The sequence below is a fragment of the Melanostigma gelatinosum genome, assembly GCF_949748355.1.
Source record: "Melanostigma gelatinosum genome assembly, chromosome: 7".
NCBI classification, from domain to species: Eukaryota; Metazoa; Chordata; class Actinopteri; order Perciformes; family Zoarcidae; genus Melanostigma; species Melanostigma gelatinosum.
Window position 1 is genome coordinate 25,393,137 of NC_136640.1, and position 21,990 is coordinate 25,415,126.

Here is a 21,990-nt window from a genome sequence, read left to right on the forward strand (position 1 = left end):
TTGTATTTCTTGAATACGTTTTAATGCGTTTGAGGGCTGAAAATGTCCGCTCGACAGAGGCAGCAGATATTGGGATTGTCACCGCCCAACATTTCACGCTAGCCCACTGACCAATCACGTATCTGTAGGCCAGCTAGCATGACAGTAGCTGTGCAATGAGAAAATAAGATAATGGGAAAAATATTTTCATAAATTATAATACATGTCGTGTATTTAAGAAAAATTATAAAATTATAAAATAGCTATAACTTTGTGATTCTGTTTAGGCCAGCAGAGAAGGCCTTGCAGGCCCTGACGGCCCACCACTGCTTAATTGTCATTTCTTCGCTCCTCGCTTGAACCGGAAGTTGTTCTGCACCGCCATATTGACAGCCGTCCCAAAGCTCTTATTTAGCTCGGAGGAGAGATCTCTGAGGAGCCATGAGAGAGGACGCACGAGAACAGCCTTCCAGGAAGTGTTTTAACGGCTGACACGCCCCCTCATTGTTCATCAGTCATGTGATTGGACGCTGCAGCCAATCGGACTGATGAGATTTTTTTCAACATGTAAACACTGGGTACATCTCAAGTCTCTTAATTACATCCCTGTTTCCCTCACTTGGGTCCTTTCCTTGCATCTTAGTCCCTCCCACCAGGGATGCATGGAGGACACCATGCGAGGAGAGAGGAACGAGGAAAGATGTTTTAACAGACATGAGACGTCATGAAATATAATGTTTTCGGTGGACTGCGCTCATGTAGGAGACAACGGACTGTGACCTCTGAACCTGGAACAACAACAAAAAACAGCGTGTGTTCAGGGATGCTAAACTAGCTTAGTGGGGAAACAACAGCCCGAACGGATTAAATTGTCCGGACAATAACCCCGCGCATGACGGGATGCCTCGTAATTAACGGACAATGCATATCGTCCAAATCAATGTAATTAACACAATGACAAGAACAAACTCACAAGAACCAGTCACATATATTTATATGACAACAAAGCAAATCAATCCAGCAATACTGCAGCGCTAGAGCACGAGCCATTCATATTATTCATAAAAACGACACGATAGACAAATGAACACAGTAGTCACGCTACTGCAGATGTAAGAAAACAAAAGCACTTCACAAACCAAAGCTGCTGTTCACTTAAAGACAAAGTCCATCCTCCTTTCTTTGTTAACAAAGTCAGTAACTCCCAAATCCGTTTCTCCTCCTTCAGCCATTGAGTGTTAAAAAAACACAGCTAGGTAAAAAAAAGAAAGAATCTACACCAAGCAAAACGCTAAAAATGTCATAACGTCTCTTACATATGTTTCAACCTGAACTCTTACTGAACACTAAGATCTGCTAGCTAGCTTTCTGTTTGACAAAAGTCACGCTGGCCCACTGACCAATCACGGCGCACGTTAATGCAGACCTACTTATCAGGCTACCTGGGTAGCACTGGCACGCAAGAATACGCCCAACATGTCAAACTAAAGATCTGATTGGTTGACGAGTATGACAATCAACAATATCGTCCGTATTTACTTAAACTGAGAAGTATAGATAAACAAAAGCAAGACAAGCTAACAAATGCCACAGAGAAGTGGAGACAAACTGCAGCCGATTAGTATTGTGGAAGATGTCGGTCTGAGGAACGTTCTCAAGGTGCGTTCGCGTCGCGTTTGGGGTGAACGCACCTTTACGATCGCAACGAATGACGGCATGTATGAGCCTTAAGACCCTTTGTCTTGATACCTGCAATATGAGTGAGAATAAAGCTATTTACGTCTGACATCTGACTTTATTATCGAGACCACAAAGCTAGTCACAGAGCTGTAATATGTGCTGTGGGACATAGGGACATAATATAAGTATTTTAGTATAGTTCTGAATGCTATTTTTCTCATCAGATATAGTTTTTTTATTGCAGCTTGTCTGCAGCTATCTGAACCCCTTAGTTTCATTTAGGAATGTGAGCAGCGATCAATAGTTTAAACTTAAAAAGACGAAAATACTAACCAAACTGTCTGAGCTGAACAATCAAGCCGTCAAGGTCAACATAATGGCATGGACGCAACATTATATTTACATTCAGGGCAGCTGGGTGATCTTATTCAGGGGTGTTGGGGTCTGACCAAATGGCTTCAATATGTGTTGTGGACAAAGAGAATCAGGCCTTAACTTTTTCAAGCAAAGGTTTCATCCTGATTTGTAGTTTGAGGAGAGCAAAGGAATGTCACACTCGGGTGTGAATTCCCCCCCCCCCCCCCCCCAAAAAAACCTATGGTTCCTGAAGTCCCCTGACTGCACTGCTGCAATCTCATTGGCCGAGAGCCAAGGGGCTCCGGGACCCCCTGTGGTTCAGCCACTGTTCTATAAAACTGTCTCCTTCCCCCATCTCCATGCTTTTTCCCTTCGACCTCCGTCGAACAGGGAGCACACAACGCTCTCTTCGCTCGGACACCCCCCGTCCAGGCCACAGAAGAACCAGCTTTCCCCGCCAGCGTGACGCTGGCCACGAGGAAGCCCCTCAAACCCTCATCAAACCCTGTCAGGTCACGAGCCATTTCGCTGGACGAAACAGCCCGCGATAACGAATCCGCTTCAGCGATCCGTTCAGTGCTTTTGCTCCTTTTTCTTTTTGCGCACACTCCGGCAGGAAGACGTCTAATCCTCTCCTGACCGATGATTACCGGGAGACCTACGGACCACGTCGTCTCAGCCGAAGTTAAACTGTCCTCCCTGCAGCGAGGATAGTTCACGTCTGCGTTTGCTCCAGAGCCACGCCGACGGACCGAAGCCGCACCAGCAAACGCCGTGCGACACACAGCGCCCGCTGCAAAGCCGCGCCGACCCGCAAGCTCCCCCCTGTCCCACTTCCCGACGAGGAAAACGGACCACTTTGCTCACGAACACTTCAACGTTGCAACGAAGCATCGACAAGTAAGATTCTTGGCATTTGGGCATAGCTTAGCTTAAATTAACGTAAGTTTAATTCAGGTCATTCATTTATATGTTGATATTCCCGTGTTTTTGTGTGTTTAAGTTACTGTCGCGTGATATTGAGATATGGCGCAACTCCTCGCGGACGAGAGAAGCTCCGCTGTATTTGTGTATTAACTGTGACTGTTTGCTTGGCATTTATTTGATTTCTTTTCATTTGTTTTATTACACTTCGTGTAGTATTCTCTCCTCATTAAATCAGCTCTGTGAGTGAAGTGTGGAATCTCGGCTATCGTACATAACTGCTGGCAGTTCTACCGACAACGGCACGTTGTGTACGATACGGCCAGCGATCCCCATTCTCACTACAACGCGGACCGCACGCAGACGTTTGATTCATGACCCCCCACCTTTTTTCTCTTTCCTCCTCTCACGTAACACGCACACACAGCTCCTAGCTCTACCCCTGGGAAAACCCCGTTCAAACGAGCGCCTCACATCACGTGCTGCCCAGGCACACGTGATTACGTACAGCAGTCCCATTCTGCCATTTTGGCCCGCGTCACTCGACTCCGCCATCTTTGTAGTTTTTAGCTGTAGTTCTTAAGGCCCCTCCCCTTTTGGCCAGCGTCACTCGACGCCGCCATCTTTGTAGTCTCTAGCTGTAGCTGTAAGACTCTTCTTCCTTTTCACCCACAGACCCACACACACACATACACACGCACACACACAGACATACACCCTCATCCATTTTATTCATTCTTTAGTTTAGGCATATAAAATTGTATGATAACGTTTGTTGGTTGCAATATTAATTGATTTGATCATTTATTATTTTGATTTGATAAACTCTGTTATACTTTAAGGAGCAGTCGTCTGTGATTACTTGTGCATATGTATTTGATAAGACTGTATGTAGTAGCCTGTGCTCGAACTTAAAACCTTCACTGTCACTGAATGTATAGTCATACGCAGACTATTGACATTATGAGTGACTACTAATTATGAGACTTAGTTTTATCGTTTGGTTATTGGTCCCTGTTCGCAGGGTGGTGCCCCGTTTTTATTAATAATCATTAATAATTGTTACATACATCAATAATTCTATTGATGTCAAGAATTCAGTTTCTTAAATGCTGATAACCCAAACACGCTCCTTTAGATCCCAACAAGGGGTCTTCAATGTTTTTCTGGCCAAGGACCCCCAAACTGATAGAGAGATGAAGCAGGGACCCCCGACTACATATATTGTATGAAATTGTTTTATATTAAATGGGCCTAGTATCATGTATAAACATACCTCTTTATTGTGCATTCAATACTAAGTTATTCAAACAATACACAGGTTCATATATTCATGTTTTTATGTTAAACGTGTGTAAGGCACAGCGAGTAGGGGGGCCATGCCACTGCCATTCATAAACACACCTTGTCAGCTGATACCAATGCCAATATCAACATTGTCTGTCAATTGCATGATAATCATGCATACAAGCTATTCAAACTGATGTTTTCATTTTAAACATAAATGTGGAAACAAAAAAATGAGTGATGGCCTATTAGTGCCACTGCCATGCATAAAGATACCTGTTATCTTTCATACAATACTGAACTATTAAAATAATGGACAGATTCATGTGAAATTGTCTAATCAACCAAAGATTTCGCGGACCCCCTGTTGAAGACCAAAGACACAAGGAAAGGACGCAAGTGAGGGAAACGGGGATGCAATTAAGAGACTTGGGATGTACCCAGGGTCAGAGAGGCTGGACAGGCAAGTCATCAATATGGCACTTATTACCGTTTTAAACAACACAGGGCTGCTGGGAAATAAGGAGAGTGAACTGATGTGACGTTACACACTCCTGTGCAGTAGGTGGCGGCATGCACCTATGATCTAATAAAAAGAGAGAGAGAGCGAGAGAGAGATGTGATGGCCCAATCCTTTGCTGACGTATAGTGAACTCCTCCCCCGGTGTTAGTGGTCACTCGTCTAGATAAAAACAGCTTGGTCCTATTAGTCAGAAGCCATTGTACTACCAGGGATCGTACTGAAGTCTATCGAAGCAAAGCCTGTAATAACGTGTTAATCAGGCTGTTTAAGTCAATCGGAAGAGCATTATTACAGATTCAACACCAAAATAAAGCCTATTATCGAGGAACTAAAGAAAAACAGGACGTTCACACCGGGCAAACGACGACTGTGTTTTTGCACCCGGACCGTTCCGCTCGGCGGAGGGATTTGGAAGGCAACAGCCGCCGCGGAGTTGCTGATTTCCTCTCGATATCTTCTCTTTACAGTCCGTGCTTAGCGTTCTCTTAGGTCTGTGCTCTTATTTAGATGGCAAGCTTCCCAGACACTATAAACGAAAATGATATAGGTAAGTAAAAATCCCAACGTTAGATTTATGGTTTATCAGCAGTCAGTTGTAACCTAAAAAATAATATCTCATCAAACTACAAATTGTTAGTATAACGTACCAGCTAGCTTAAATGGTCTTTCACTACAATGCATCATTGTGGGTGGCAGTTTGTAACGTGTGGTGTTACGTAACGTAGCTACACCGAGTCTCGGTGCTCGGCGATACAGCGTCACAGTGTCGCTGGCTCACTTCATGTCTTTATCTTCGAGCCTTGTGCACCGTCTTAGTTAACAAGTAGTGTATTGTTTGTTTGGTAAACAATACAACGTTACAGCAGCCTGTTGTATTTTTGCCCTTCAATAATGTTTCGTTAGGTTAACTGTTGACAACGTGTTTTTCCCGCTGGGTCGCTCGTTGAGCCTTGGCTCAGACCCTCCCCTCCCCCACGCGCTTGGGAGTGATTCATAATCTTGCTTCACACACAGACGGAGACGTGCACGCTCAACGCTATAGTGTACGATTTGGATGTATATGAATTATATAGCTTGTGTCTCTGTAATCTTCACCCTTCAAAAGAAACTGCATGTTTCAAGGGTTTCAGTTCAACATTTGAGCTTATTGTTCCGTTTTTCCTTATTGTCAGAATCTATAACTCTGTCTCCTAACGCATGACTGCATTTTCTTTTTAAAGAATTGCTTCTACTTTATTTACATGTGGTCATGAATAGTTAAGTATCTCTGATATCTACAGGATAGTTTCCTGTGTTGGAGGTTAAAACTAATCTCTGTCTGCTGCTTGTGTTCAAAACTGTTGTTATGAAAGTGTCTCTTTCAATCTGTTAGTTGTGTTGCTATCTGCGATCTATACACTTCACAGGGGAAATGTTATTCAACTGTTACATTTGAGATCTGACTGTCCTCTACTAATAGAGTGGTCTCGTGTGACGTCACAGTTTAGCTGTCGGCCATGTTGGAGTACACACAAAGCCACTGGCATGCACGGCTGAGTCGCATAACCTATCGGTGGTGAACTTTTGTGCTGTCTTTGGTTGTGGCAGCAGAGCTGATAGAAACAAGAAATCATTCTTTCGTTTGCCAGCGGTCATTACACATCAAGGAAATGACACGAAGGAGCTATCCAAGCGACGTCGCGAGACATGGCTGTCACGCATCTCTCGAGATGTAAAGGAATGGAATTTGGCGTACACTAGATCAGCGGTTCCCAAACTTTTTAGGCCACGCACCCCCTTCTACATCCAGACCGGGTTCACGCACCCCCAATCCCCCCCCCCCCACACACACACCTTTAAAAAAAAAAAAAAGCAACAGAGCCGCATAAAAATCGGACTGAGAGAACAGTTTGCTCGCGCATGGCGTTTGTTTACAAGATAAAAAACACAAACTATTCCTGCACCGTGCCTTTGAAAAGGTAAAGGACGTACACCAGAAGATTGGCCATATAGACTCGTCTACTTGCAGAGAGTATAACTCACTCTTCTTCACGCGACCGATTAATGTAGCCAGGATGTCTTCGGACAAAGCATTGATGCACGCGACACAGTGTTGTTGGATGCGGGATCACGTCCAACTTGTTTGCTTCTCTCTCTCCAATCATACATTCCACCATCTCTTGAACATTTTTTTCCCTCTCCACCACCGCCTCGCCTTCTCCCTATTACGCAGTCAGAATACTACCACAACACGCCGCCTGTCTCCGGCAGAAATGCGCTCATACACAAACGCACCTCCCCAGCAACGAGGCACATCACCCGGTCACAATACCTCCAGAATGTCCCCGGGTGAAATCCGGGACTTGGTTTCATGGTTCCGAGTGGCGGCGCTCACCCGTTGGCGCCGGGACGCGAGGTCTCCAGCCGCCCCCGCCGCGAGGCACCCGATCGGCAGGTCTGTCAGCCCTCGGAACAGGCCGCGGGTCAATAACTCGTGGGTGGCGAGGCAGATCACAGAAACATAAAGACTAGAGTACAGCAAAGATATGTTGATGAGAAACGTATTTGTAATATGTCAAACACAAACGTAATCAGGGAGAAAATACGTTTGTGGTCAAACGTAATTGAGAATGCATTTTAGTTTTGGGGGAACGTAATTTTTAGGAGACAGGACTGCACCGCCATTACATTTTTTCTCTCGCGCACCCCCAGGGGTGCGCGCACCCCACTTTGGGAATCCCTGCACTAGAGTATGTGCGGATCACTTTATAGGTGGTCAGTGATTTTATTTACAAATTCGTTTGTGAACAGTATTTAATAAAGGAAATATAAATTAAACTTGGACATGAGAAGGTTACCGAAGCTTCATCGGCCCGTGACAGCAGTCGGTGCCAGAGACGTGTCGAGGTGTACAACAGGCGAAACACAGAGATGCAGCCTCAGCATTGCTTGATATGAGTTTAACGTCAGATCATATATATGCGTGTGTGTGTGTGTGTGGGGGGGGGGGATGAAGTTAGGGGTTAGTTGAAAGTTAATTCCTACACACACGCACACAATGACATGCATGTACAATGTAAACAAACACACGTGTCTGTTTGCACTGAGTAAATATTGAATATTGCTAAATATCGGACCAGATCTGTATATATTTACTCTTCCAATGACGAGATGAGAATTGTCGACGACCGTTGCTTTGACGTCTCGGACCCATCCACTGACAAACTGATTATAAGCGTCGAGCCCTTTGTAGCACTCCAACTCGTCTTTTGTGTAAGGACTGGGGGTGTTCACGAGATACGTGTAGATGTTGGCGTAGTTTACCGATGGAAGATAAGTAGGATCGGCACTGAAACCATCTGCACTCATCGTATAGGGATCCAAGTTACCAATAACCTTCAATTTGGCCAGGTGGCGAACCTTTGATGCACTATCCAGTGACTCAAAGTATGGTATTTTCGCCGCACTTCCTTGTTTACTCGCCGCCATGTAGGTTCTGTATGTACTCCAACATGGCCGACCGACCTCGTAACTAAGGAGATCGTGACGTCGGTGAGACCACTCCATACATGGAGGCAAGTAAAGGTCAAGGCGATATATGCGGTTTGTTCATAAAACCTACATGCATTTCAGGTCTTGCTTTAATTTGTTCAATCACAGCGAAGTGAACTTATTTATCTCTTGAAGTTGCCCTCCTGCTGTTTTTGACCCACTGGTTTGGTTAGCCCAGTAAGCTGCATCAGTGACGAGCCCTTTCGTGTTTGTGAGTGAAGAGGTTACTTTGGGATGATTGGGCTGAACAGGCAGATGGGCGGTGACTGTCAATAAGTGATCATATCGGTTGGTGTGGCTTAAGTGACAGTGTTGCTGTTGTTTTTTCAGGGAAGGCAAAGTTCATCGGTGAACTCCTGGTGCCTGTTGCTCCCTTCGACCAGAAGTCTGGGCGAGAGGCGTGGACGGTAGCGTTTGCACCCAATGGTTCCTACTTCGCTTGGTCTCAGGGGCATCGTATTGTCAGGCTCATTCCCTGGACAAAATGTCTGAAGAACTTGTAAGTATCATTTGAAATCCCCTACCAGTACTTTAATATAGCAACCATGATTAACAAAACTGAGTACTGATTTTATGGTAAATGGACCTCGTGTCCAGCTGTTTAGGAAACGACGAAGCCAAACTACGATCTCTCTTAATGTCAACAAGGGAATTAAAGTTAACAGGTCAGCTGATGATGAGTTTGTTTTGTGGACTGATGTAGCAGTGAGAGTGTGGTTCAGCAGCTTGACTGCAAAGAGTAAGACTGCAGCTAAAACACACCTCCAGGTCATTTACAACACGCTGCAAAAGACAGAAGTCATCTCCCGGTCATCCCGCTCAGACTGCTCTTATCCTGCAGTCGGGTAGATCACTGGAACTTTATAAAGCAGCAAATTCACCTGAGATGAACTGGAAGCTGATCTTGGTGTCATTAGTTTTATGCCACTTGTTGCTCTATGCAGGCAGTGGGCATACTGGTTTTTACACATAACTCAGCTACACATTGATAAAGCATACTTTCAGGTGTGCACATCTTACATTACAGGTGGAACATTGTGGAGACGCAGAACACATAATGAGCTGGAGAATTGTTTGTGTTCACTGTGCTGTTCCATCGATATTTAATAAAATAAAAGAAGCCACTGAAGGCAGATAATAGTCATATCTTTGCTTACACTCTATGAAATCAAGTCCCATATGTGCTCATTGAGTCTCATAGATGTACATAGATTGTGTTGGTGTGACTCTATGTGCTAATGGAACAAGCTATCGGTGTACTAGCCCTCAGGTTCCCTCCACACATGAAGCCGAATGTACACACAGAGCTGCTCCTCACTACCAAGGGCATGTGGCTTCTATTATCAGCTCCTTTTCTGCTGAACAGGCTCTTCTACTCGTTAGCATTGTGACTCTGAGCCACACTTTGAAATTGTTTGTAGAACAAGTGCTTGTCCCAACAGCAGGCTGTGGCTTATCGGCTGCCTTTTCAAAAGTATTATTCAACAGCCTAACACGACGGAGAGGACAGGCAGGAAAGGAGTCCGACGTGTCTGGTTGGGAGGGTTGTTATTCCTCTGCTCTGCCTCACAGCTGACACACTAACCCACACCTCAGTCCTGCTTTCTCTTTGCAAAGCAGTAGGGTTTCCATTATTGTGACAAATGATAGGAAATGCAATGTGTTGATCACAGTTAGCTGAGCTTCATTATCAATGATATTCTTCAACAGAAGCCGGTCTAATCAACCAAACATGGGCGTATTTGGTAAGTGGGCCAGTTGGAAGTTTTCAGGTGGAACAGTACAAACTGAAACGGCCACAGTGAGGTGGTTTAGGACTAACACGCCCCCAACATGTCATGGAGATGAACAGCTTCATCTTACTGTGTCTCAGCTGCTGACCCGGGCTGCCTCTGGTTGACCTCTCCTTGTATCTTCTCTGCTGCTGTAGTTCAATAGGCCATGGTGGAGAGGCCACCAATGCCTTGAGCCCTCGCCGTTTGTCCCGTCACACCAGAAGCGAAGGCCAGGTGATGCCGCAAGCCGACGAGCCCCGCGAACACACCATCGACTGCGGTGACATCGTCTGGGGCCTGGCCTTCGGCTCCTCGGTGCCAGAGAAGCAGAGCCGCTGTGTTAACATCGAGTGGCACCGCTTCCAGTTCGGCCAGGACCAGCTGCTGCTGGCAACGGGCCTCAACAATGGTCGCATCAAGATCTGGGATGTTTACACTGGTTAGGACACTTTTTTTTTTTTTCTCATTAATTATATAAAAGGTAAATCATTTTTCGGCTCACAGCAAAAAACACCAAAAGCAGAGGAATTTGAGGCACTAAGTCTAATCACCACTGTCTGAAGTCCATGCGACTAAAAGCTGGGGCAGTCTTGTTTGAACACCGTCTGGGTCTGAAGTTTAAAAAGGAAACTATTAAAAGATGAACAGCTTCTAGCATCAGTGCCATCATTAGCACACAGGGTTTTAAATAGTAAACCGACTCCATCTTCCCATTGGTTAGTTACAGCATGTCTACACAGACTGTTTCTATTTCAGATTTGAGCTTACGGTTGTACCGTTTCAACAGAAAATAGAAACTATTTTATACTTTGAGATTTACTGGAAATGACGACAATATAGTCAACAGCAAGTAGGAAACGGTCCGGTGATCTCCCTCCAGCCAGCTGGCACCTTTTTTTTTTTTCTTTTTTTTTTAGGTTTTTGTAGTTTGTAGCCGGTCCTCGTCCATTGGGGAGCGTTCAAAGAGAGCAACAAGAATAAATACGAAACATGGCGTCAAACACAAAGTTCAGCCGTGCTGGGTCAGTTGCGACACGCTGAAAAGTAGATCTTCAAATGGTTTGAACCGTTGTTTTTTTTAGGGCCATTCAAAGGTAATTTCTGGTCATCTTTGACAGCCCTGTCTGCGGTGGAACTAGAGTTGTTGCTGTGTCTGTAAACATCGGACTAGAGACTTTTTCATTGTTAAGTTACAAGCTCAAACTTGACTGACTAGTTGCACTTCACTGTGGATTATTTATTGATTGTCTGTATGATTTGATGGCTTGCTGCAGGAAAACTGTTGCTGAATCTCATGGACCACACTGACCTAGTGCGAGACTTGACCTTTGCTCCTGATGGCAGTCTGATGCTGGTCTCTGCATCCAGAGATAAGACCCTCCGTGTGTGGGACCTCAAAGATGATGGTATGTGAATGAGCTGTTTTCATTGTACTGTCTTTTCCATTTTCTTTTCTTTCTTTCAATTCAGAGGCCAATCGGAACCCGGTGACCTTTTGTTTCCTCGACTCAGAGCAGGCAAAGTAGGGCAACAGCCTTGGCCTGTACATGTGAAGAATAGCTCAATCCAAGTGTAATGGTAGTCTTTATCTTAGTATATCAGATTATACAGTGGCCCACAGACATTATGAGAGTCCTTGATATGCATGAACCACAACATGCAAGCCTTCACAGATCATGTCATCGGATGATGGCCCTATCCATAACATTAGGGGTGGGTCCTGAAATCAAACTGTTCATGGGTCAGTTCACAGCTGGCTGACTTGGTTTACTGTTAATGGATGTTGTAACTCAACTCAAAGTCTGGTGATATGCTGTCTTTTTCTTATTGTCCACAAATCCCATCAACAGACCAAAACCAACAAGTCGTTACATCTTACTAAGTTATGGGAAATGGGTATTAATCCACTACTGGAAAAAACGTCTAACAAATGCTCCATTTCCTCCTGTTTAGTAACGTTTTCTAAAAATGATTCTGTGGCCTCTTAAAACATGAAGCTGTAGGTGGTGGTTTGGGTCTTTTTGTGGAAAAAGTTGGCAAAAAGAAAAATACACACAATTAGCCGGGCCTTATCCTTTGTAGTACAGATCACAAGAAGGGTATGGGGCTCAAAGAGTTTTATAATAACTAAATGAGTGAAGTACATACCACATGGCCACTGGTTGGATTGCGGCCTGGGACCTTTGTGGCGTACCCTGCCTCCCTTCTCTCTCCCTGTGTTTCCCACCTCTACTGTCTTAAGAACATGTTAACATGACTCATGTGTGATGTGTTGAAGATAAAGGACATGCTGAGATGAAGTTGTGTTGTCTTGTAGGTAACATGGTGACGGTCCTGCGGGGGCATCCGAACTGGGTTTACTGCAGCGCCTTCTCCCCCGACTCCTCCACCCTGTGCTCAGTCGGTGCTGGCAAAGCAGTACGTACACAAGTCTACTTACTGTGATGGGATTGTTAGATCATCTTTGCTCAATTGCTTGTGACAGTTATGCTCAATCATCAACAAATGGAAAGACTTCCCATCTGCCCTTCCACTCCCACCTTAGATAAACTGCTCGATGTCATGATACGTTGTTCCACCTGCATCTAGAGTCTGTTTGCAGTGGGGAAAGAAACAGGCTGCTGCTGTTCTGAAGTTTGCATGCAGAGCAGACCACAGTTTTCACTATTGTTGTAAACTAGTTTCATTTCATTTGGGTATGTATGATGAAGGGGAAATCCAACTAAAACTACATTACAGCTGGGCAATCTCATTTCAAGTAGCTCTCTGATGCACTTTTAAAGCCAATTCTGACCTGATGTAAACCTTGCATATTATCAAAGTCGGATAAGAAAAACATGTCCTTCTGTTGCATGTTGAACTGACCATCTGCAGCCCTTATGGCAGACATGTTTGTGGATTCCATTGACTGGCCACCATTTGTTCACCTTATGTAGCAGCTGTAGATGCAGCTGAAGATGGTTGTGATGTAGACATGGTGGTAGCTCTGTTAGGCTGTGTGTGTCCCTACAGTGTGTGTCTTGCTCTCCCTGTCACAGGTGGTGGCAGAGCTCAGTGTGTGATTGGTTTTGAAGGGAGCGCCGCGCTGACATTTTGAGCAGCCGGTGTAAATCGGGGACGCAAAGTGCACAATGCCCAAAGGCCTGGCCAGGGGCAGCCTGGCACCAGTCTGTACGTAGGTGCTGCTTCGTGTCTGTCTACCTCTGCTGTTGCAGTTCCTCTATCTATTTATTTATTTATTTATTTATTTCAGATTCAAACTGTCATGAAAGGTGCAATGTGTAAGATCGCTACCTGTGTAATGGCAGCAACAGAGTTTGCTGATCTGAAACCATCTCAAAGAAAGGTTTCCGTACGGCCCGGTTAGTGGTGCAGCATGACCGCTAAACACGGGAAGATTCTAACAGTGTTGTATTGACCAGCAGTTAGTTAGTAGTTTATTTCATTCAATTGCGATTGTCTGGACCCGTATACCTGAATTTCTTTGGAACATGTGGCCAGATGTTACACATTGCACCTTTTTTTTTTAAAGTGGTTATTAAATACTCCATCTACCCCTCCCCCAAACTCACTACCCCAGCCACAACAGTTTAACCCCTCCCCTTTTGTGGATTAGTTTAGGTTTATTATTTGCTGTGCATGCAGAGCTCTTGTAATCTAAAAATGTCAGCTGTTGCCTTAAAACAGTTGACGCATTGGACAATTATGTGCCATGTTTCCATCTGCAGTTCTGTGGATTTTTCTGCTTTTCTAAAAAGCACTTATGTGTTTCTGCTGTCGGCAGCAACAGTAGAACAGCAATAACTGATACAGTGTTTCGTCACATTTCTCCATCAGCACACATCAGATGCTTGTATTTTTCACTCAAATGTTAAATCTGTAACATGGAAAGTAGTCCGTACAGAGAGGAGGAAACAGCTCAAGCATGTCACTGTTTGTTTATTTCGTAACTCATGAACTGCATTTATTTACAAGCAGCGTTTGCATCACTTTAGAGCATTTTTAACAAAGAGTGACAAGTTGTAAAACTGAAGAAAAGACAATAATACTTAAAATTCGGACCGTGGCTGATTGTTAGGGTTAGGCAAAAATCTTCCATAGATGATTACTTTTCTACATATATGTGTGTGTGTGTGCGCGCAAGAGCATATGTGTATTTTGCCAGAGGTATCAACCCTTTGGCCATAAAATATTCTTTTCTCTTGCAGTATCTGTCTCTTCGTAGGCTTCTGCCGGAGGTGCGATTGTAAACACAGAGAACTAAAACTCTGAAAGGGGAAACCAGTGGAGTAACTTTATGTTACCTTAAGTTATTACTTGTTCTATTGTGTCTTTTTTTGTGTAGAAGTATTTATTTCTAATATTAAAGAATGTATAAAAAGATGTATACATTTGATGTTGTAGTTTAGTCCGATTCCATTACGATGCTGATGTAGTGTTGCATTGTGACTCAGCCTTGCTGCTGGTGTAGCATGTGTCTGTTTGATCGGTCTGGTTAAAGGTTACAGATCATAACAATGACACTGAGTTCAACTATTTAATTCTGTTTTAATTCCTGTTTAATTAAATTTGTAAATGCTTTCTGTGCATATAGTAATAAGTGTATCACAGCACATCTATTCTCTGTGCAAGCCATTCCATGGGCTATAACCGTCCTCCTCACATTGCAGGTGTTCCTATGGAACATGGATAAGTTAACCTTGAGCCGGAAGCTGGAGGGACACCACAATGATGTGGTGTCTTGTGAGTTCTCACCAGATGGGGCGCTGTTGGCCACCGCCTCTTATGACACCCGGGTCATCGTGTGGGACCACCACAAGGCCACCGTCCTGCTGGAGCTGGGGTAAGAACATAGGAGGATTATTCATAAGACTTTGGACTCTGTCCACCCAAATATTTGTAGTTGCCATTAATTACGGTAAACTTATTGTATTTCAGGAAAATAATGTTAAGTTCACTTAACAGTGGTCACAAGTGCCCGAACAGCATTTCCTCAGTTCAAGGTCTATCTAACGGCCTCACCATGTGAACCTGAGGAACTGTGCTGTGATGCTCTGCTTCTGAAGCTCATGCGTTCATCTTTCTACAGCCACCTCTTCCCTCCTCCATCACCCATCTTTGCTGGAGGGGCAAATGACCGCTGGGTTCGCTCTGTGAGCTTCTGCCCTGATGGCCGCCACATCGCCAGCATTACGGATGACAGGTACGACACTAACGACAGCAAACTACTGTTCCTTCACTGGTTATGTCATTTCTCAACTCAAGCTAGCAGTTCAGTGCTGTGCTTGGTTTTTCATTGCTCTTAAAGGAAAGTACAGGGCTTGATTTTAAACACTTGGTAAACTCTGTGTTTGGGCAAGTGCAAAATACATGTTTTCTTTATTAGGGGCCGATATCATTAAGAACATACGATGGAGAGATCGCCATTAATGCTTCCTAGTGGACGGTCCCTGTCACTGCTTCATTGTGAACAACACATCTGTTGGATTCGGCAAGAGGAGCGCTGACGTCGGTCAATGCTGACGATGTGCTGACCGCACGGTCCTGACGGTCCTAACAGTAACACAGATTCTAGATTGTGGTGCGTTCAAGCTCCAAACTGTAAAAATTGAAAAAATATGTATATTGTTTGTCACAGCAACATAAAATAGATGTTAGAGATAAATGATGACCTCTTTAACTTCCTAGGTCTAAGATCACTTGACATATTTATGAATTGGTTTACTTTGATGTTTCAGACTCGTGCGTTTGACGAGAAATTGAAACATCTCAGCTGGGAAAGTGGCTGAATGTCAAGTAGTCTCTTCTGGGATGTTGTTTCCTGGTGCCTGATCTATCAGGATGAATGCTTCAGTCGATTACAAAGGGCTGCAAGTGTTCAACTTGTGAAGGTGAATTGATTCCAGTATGAGCCTCGACAAACTCATGTTCAGCTGACGCGTAAACAGAAAAGACTCACTGTTTGCTCCCGCTGGGAGTCATGAGTCTTAATGAGACTTGCTGTATGCTGCTCTGTTTGGCTGGGTCCCATGACTGTCACAAAGTAGCTAATAATCACTCTGACCCATGGCTGGCCACGTGAGACTGTTAGCAGAAAATATGTTGAGAAGAGAGGCAGGAAGCTCTGCAAAATGCCCGTTTCAGGGAAACCACGGCCACAACAGAGAAGTGTTGGTGACTCTTTGCCCCATCGATAGAAAGATTCATGAAATGTCTTCACTTTTTCTCTTGGATTGGTAACACTTCAGTGACTCATCGTGGATCATGAGACAGTCTAAAACAGGGGTGCCCAATACGTCGATCGCGATCGACCGGTCGATCGCGGAGGTAGTGCGGGTAGATTGCATGCCATTCAAAAAAAATTTGATTTCCTCATGGCATTTGCCACTTGATTTTCTAACACACGGGTCACCACGTATGCGCGGTCAACCGCAAAACTCCGGCGAGCTAATTAGTTAGCCTTCCAATTTATTTCTACTAAAGAATCTAAAGCTGCAGCGCCATGATTTGGGAAACTTCCAAAACCTGGCGTCAGAACTGGAGACTCAGCGGAAGGCGTGTGCGTAACTCGACAGTGCACACAGAGCAGGTTGATAAGTGTCTGTCAGAGTTTGACAAACGCTTTCCAGACTTTGCTTTACTCGAGCCAGTTGCTACACTTATGTGCTGCACATTTGGGGAAGATATTGAGGTTGATTCACTCGCATCAAAAATGTCAACGCTGTTTCACCTGAACTCGTCTGGAGTGGAGGATGAGATTCTGACACTGCAAGCTGACATTCAGCTGAAGTCCAGGGCTCATGGACAGTTTCCTCAGAGAGGAAAATTACCCAAACATGAGGAAATGTGATACCTTCTTGACTGCATTATTCAGCTCTACTCATTTATGTGAGTCAGCCTTTTCCCACATGAAGAACATTAAGACCAAACACCGTTCCACCATGACTGATGATCATTTGAAGTCTGCTTGAGGCGGACACCAGCAACTACTGTCCGGACTATGCAACTCTGGCCAACCCCATTCAGTGCAAGTCATCAGAGTAAGGTCATGACCAAAAATGTACAGAATTGTATTGTGCCATAAGGGTTCATGCAGTTATGCAAGGTATGCCAACATATATTGTAAATATAAAGTATACTCAGTATGTCATACAAAGAATTGACTTTAAAATCCTGCTGTTGGTTTACAAAGCACTGAATGGTTTCGGGCCAAAATACATCTCTGATCTGCTGCTACCTTATGAACCATCCCGACCCCTCAGGTCATCTGGGACCGGTCTACTTTCTGTTCCCAGAGTCAGAACTAAACATGGAGAAGCAGCGTTCAGTTTTTCTGCTCCACATATCTGGAACAAAGTCCCAGAAAGCTGCAGGTCTGCTGAGACCCTCAGCTCATTTCAATCAAGATTGAAGACTTTTCTGTTTGCTGCTGCCTTTAATTGAACCACATTCAATTCATATATTAATCAATTTCCTGCATTTCTGCATTTTACTACTGTATTTTATTTCTTACACTGTTTAAAAAAAAAATGTTTAATGCAATGAATGTTCTTAATTGTTTTTAAATCTCCTTTTTCACCTTATGTTTTGATGCTTTTAATGGTTTTATGTGAAGCACTTTGAATTACCTTGTTGAAATGTGCTATACAAATAAACTTGCCTTGCCTATATATATATATATATATATATATATATATATATATATATATATATATATATATATATATAAATAGATATTCAGCATTTTTAATGTAGGTAGATCATTTTGACTTCGTCATTTTAAAAGTAGCTCGCAAGCCGAAAAAGTGTGGGCACCCCTGGTCTAAAAGATGACATCAGATCTGTGTGGCAAAGACTGTCTGTTGTCCGTGGTTAGGAACTTTCACACAGTGAGCACAAGATGAACCGACGTTGGATTGCTCATGTTCAGATCTGGAGGTGGTGGAAGTGCAGAGACCAAATGGTGCAGTTAAAATCTTCTTTTTTTGTGCAGGTAAAAGCATTTGATGCATGTAAGTCTTAAAGCAGCATGTACACAAAGGTGTTTCGAGCCCTGTAATATACAACGGTGTCCTTTTACAAATGACGTCCTGTTTAATCTCCATACGTGCTGTGATCACAGGACGACATCATCAGGATCTCTGTGGTTGTTGATTAATCCCACTGTGCTCACTTCTCCAGAACTACACAGAACGGCAACGTTCTTCTCGCTTTTCCAAGAAGTTCCTAAAGTGTCCTGCGTGAGTGAGTTTGGGTTCTGACAGCAGTGTGCTTGTGTCTCTGCTCAGACTGGTCCGTTTCTGGAGCATCGAGGAACGGGCTCCTCAGGCCATGGCCTCCCTCGCTAATGGCCTCTGCTGTGCCTTCTCCGCTGAAGGAAGTGTCCTTGCTGCTGGGTGAGACAGCAGCACATGTACAGACACAGCACCCTGAACACTGGGCTCATATGACCTCAGTCACACCGGCTCTTTAAAGCTCAGCTCGCTGGTGCCGTGTGCAGGCTGCATGCCGTCTTAGCTATTTTTAGTTGTGGGGTGGAACTTTCCACTGACCTGACTTTGTTGTTTTTGTTGTAGGACTCGTGATGGTGGTGTGCACTTCTGGGCGTGTCCTCGCAGCGTTGCCAGTCTGCAGCACATTTGTAGGATGACGTTGCGCCGGGTGATGACCAGCCAGCAGGTGGAGGCCCTGGCTATTCCTACACCGCTCCGTGACTACCTGACCTACAAAGTCATCTAACACACACACACACACACACACACACACAGCACCTGCTGACCTAGCTGCATCATGCTGGAAAACCAATGAATTATTTTTTAGAAAACAAAATGATCCATAGATCTCTGCTGAACAAACAAAAGCAATCAGACATGGAGGAACGGTTCTACTGAAACCCAGAGCCTCGTCTCAAACGCCCATCACATCCACTCGCAGCAGGATATTGTGTTTCGTAAATATTTATTTTTTGTAAGTACTTTTAAGTAAATGTGTGTTGGGGCCATTCAGCTCTCCACCAGGTTCAGTAACGCCTTCGTCGGCTCCTCCCACCTGTCAGAAGCTCTGCAGCGGTGCTTGCGCTTAATGTCAGGTTTGTTGTGTGTGGGTGGGCTAAAGGGAAGAGACACGTGGGATGTTGACAGAATGTAGGGTTTGGAAGGCCAATACGATTGCGGACCAATGCTATCGAGCTCGCTAGCTACTTCACAAGCCAGTGAGGCGACTGATAACTCCAGCAGGCAGATATTCGGTCACTGCAGATGAATTGGTATCCGCTATGTCAGCCGCTAAATGACAGTAATGCAAGTACAGTGATGCTGTCAGTCTTGTCCACCAGAGAGTAGTTCAGTTTTTCAATTGCAAAATGTCTGCTACTACAGCTCTTGGTTGCAGTTATAAAAACAAATTAAAGGGAACTGATGCATCAGTATTGGATTTGGAGTTCTCGAATATCTGTATTGGCCTCAAACATTGAGTGTCATCACACCAGCGATGTGATTGGTTTCAAGGAGCACTCGTCTGGATTATTGTACAGCGTTGTCCTTTAGAAATCAGCAGTTTCTGAACGCGCCACTAACGGCCAATGGTTTGTAGTTGGTTGACGTTTCAGATTTGCATGTGAAGGTTCAGCACTGCTTCACATCAGTGCAGTCTACTCATCACAGCGGTCCTCTCAATGAATTGAGTTTGGTGCAGAGTTTTGTCTTTGCTTTAAAGCTGCCCTGTGGAGTTCTTGAACACTAGCAGCACTATGGCGCAACGTTTTCTGAGTAGATCACCATTGTGTTCCTTCTGCATGTATGAGCACCCGGCAAGGCCACAGATTCCTGCCAATGGTTCAACATTGCTCCTCTGATTGGTTGGTTGAGGTCGTGCATCATTGCATAGTAGTGATGTAAACGTTCCTTGTTCCAAAATGTCTAAAAACGCCGTTGCAAAGGATTGATGAGGAAGGCTTTGATTCAAATGGCCTCTAACATGTGTTGACTAACACTGTGTGACTGTTTCAGTAAAGAGCAAACCAACAGTGGTCCAACCCTGACGTGATGCAGCTTTAGTCCACCCACAGCCCTCTCAAATGTCTGAGTGGTGATATCAGTGTGTTGGAGTTTACGTGTCTCTCTTGTGTCTTGGTGCGTGCCTACCACAGCAGTACAGAGCCTCGGGTCCATGCCATATGTATGTGTATATGTAATGTCTATGTCATGTCTAGAAACAAATTTTAAGGTTTTGTTTTTGTTCCAACTTTGTGATCTGTATCCAGTTTTTCTGTTGAACATTTGTATTTTTGTAGCAGTCTTTTTGTTGTCTACAATAACTAAAAAGTTTTTACATTTCTTAACGGGTCCGATTTTAAACTGGAGGTATAACTGCCCTGTCGCCACTATTTGTAGTAGAAATTACAAAAAGCAATTCCAGCAACCCTGAAAGTCTGACGCTACCAACCAATCAGCTGCCAGCCTTGGCCATGTGGCGGTAAAGACCTTCATGGCCTCTCTGATGGAAGTCTATGCAGCTGATAATCCACACTGAGCATTCTGGTTCTTGAATGATGAGGTCTGAAGAAGGGACGGAGCGGTCAGTATTTTCCTGCTCGTGCAGAACATCAGTCTTTACTGTCAGTGCTAATGCCAAATGTGTTCCTTTTCAGACGGTGGATGAATGCTCATTATTTAGTGCTGAGATATGGAAGGTGTCTCATGAATGGGCTGCAGTGCATACTTCTTTTGTATTACATGCAGTTGGTATACCTGTTACCATTGTGATTGGAGAAACAGTTCTGCCTCTGAGATGCAGTGTGAAGCGGCAAATATATCACATATATGAATGTATAAAGTTTATTTTCTTGTATATTTTTGTTTGCGTGTTAATGGTTTCAGTAAAAGCTTTTTGACAACATGTATATGGTTATTCATTTGAGCGAAAGACACACTTTTTAAAATTATATTCTGAAAATATGTCCCAAGATTTCAAGCCCTTGAAAAACTGCTTTAAAGTCTACAATATTTCATTACAACATGAAATATTTTGATTTGATCAGCAGTGGCCTGGAAACGAGAGTAAACGACCACACTGTCATCACATTGAACTGGAATCTGTCTCAGAAGCAGTTCAGACCCAGTTAGGCGAGTACAGACACGCTGTCGCTGAGTGGTTGCATTCCATACGCCAGTATGTCACACCCCTCCCCCTCTCGCTCCATTTACAGTCTGTCTATCAAATAAAAGCAAAAATGATGACTGGAAAGAAGAGCACAGCGAGGACTGTGATGGATCGACCCGTAGTGGGAAGGCTTCATCTCCAGTAATGAGACCATTACCACTGCTGACTAACGAAACACACCTGAGCATTAACCTGAAGTGGAAAACTAACATTGGCAAAGCTCAACAATGACTGTACTTAGACAGCTTAAACATGCAGCTTCTTGTTTAGTGAACCTATGAAACCACTCCCCACAGTTTAAACCCCACATCCTCTCACAACCGGAAAGAAGATCATGTCGGAGCCTTCACATCCTGCTCACCAGCTCCTTCCCTCAGGGAGGCGCTACGGAGCTCTGTCCACTGAGACTAAATGCTTCACTAACGCGCCGTTTTCTTCCATTCACATAAAGTCGTGACTGCACTCTCATCCACCAGGACTCTGCTCACATACTGTACCATGACTGTCCGCTGTCATCCATTTAGATGTGTGCTGCAGAGAACAACATAGGCCTTGGTCATGTGGCTAATAAACAAATCTGATCCAAAATGGAGAACTAAAACAGTCTAAAAGGCCCAATCCCAATGTCCGCCTCACGGACTAAGGCGCGCTCCCGCGAAGTCCGTGGGGGTTTAAGTCTGTCCCACTGTCACATCGAGTGTTTGAGGCTCTCGCAGACTTCTTCAGCCCTTTATGAACCCTTTCCGTAAGTCAGCATGGTGCTGATTTAGCCGA

The 21,990-nt window shown here is 44.3% G+C and overlaps 1 protein-coding gene across 1 annotated transcript; it reads left to right on the forward strand.

Moving 5' to 3' along the window:
* Positions 1-4,905: 4,905 nt before the first annotated feature.
* On the forward strand, positions 4,906-20,952 carry wsb1 (WD repeat and SOCS box containing 1). The gene is made up of 9 exons (XM_079272109.1): positions 4,906-5,297; positions 8,612-8,780; positions 10,212-10,495; positions 11,331-11,462; positions 12,374-12,474; positions 14,727-14,899; positions 15,146-15,259; positions 18,345-18,452; positions 18,633-20,952. The coding sequence occupies exons 1-9, from the start codon at positions 5,258-5,260 to the stop codon at positions 18,793-18,795; spliced, it is 1,284 nt and encodes a 427-aa protein (XP_079128235.1). The 5' UTR covers positions 4,906-5,257; the 3' UTR covers positions 18,796-20,952.
* The last annotated feature ends 1,038 nt before the right edge of the window (positions 20,953-21,990 follow it).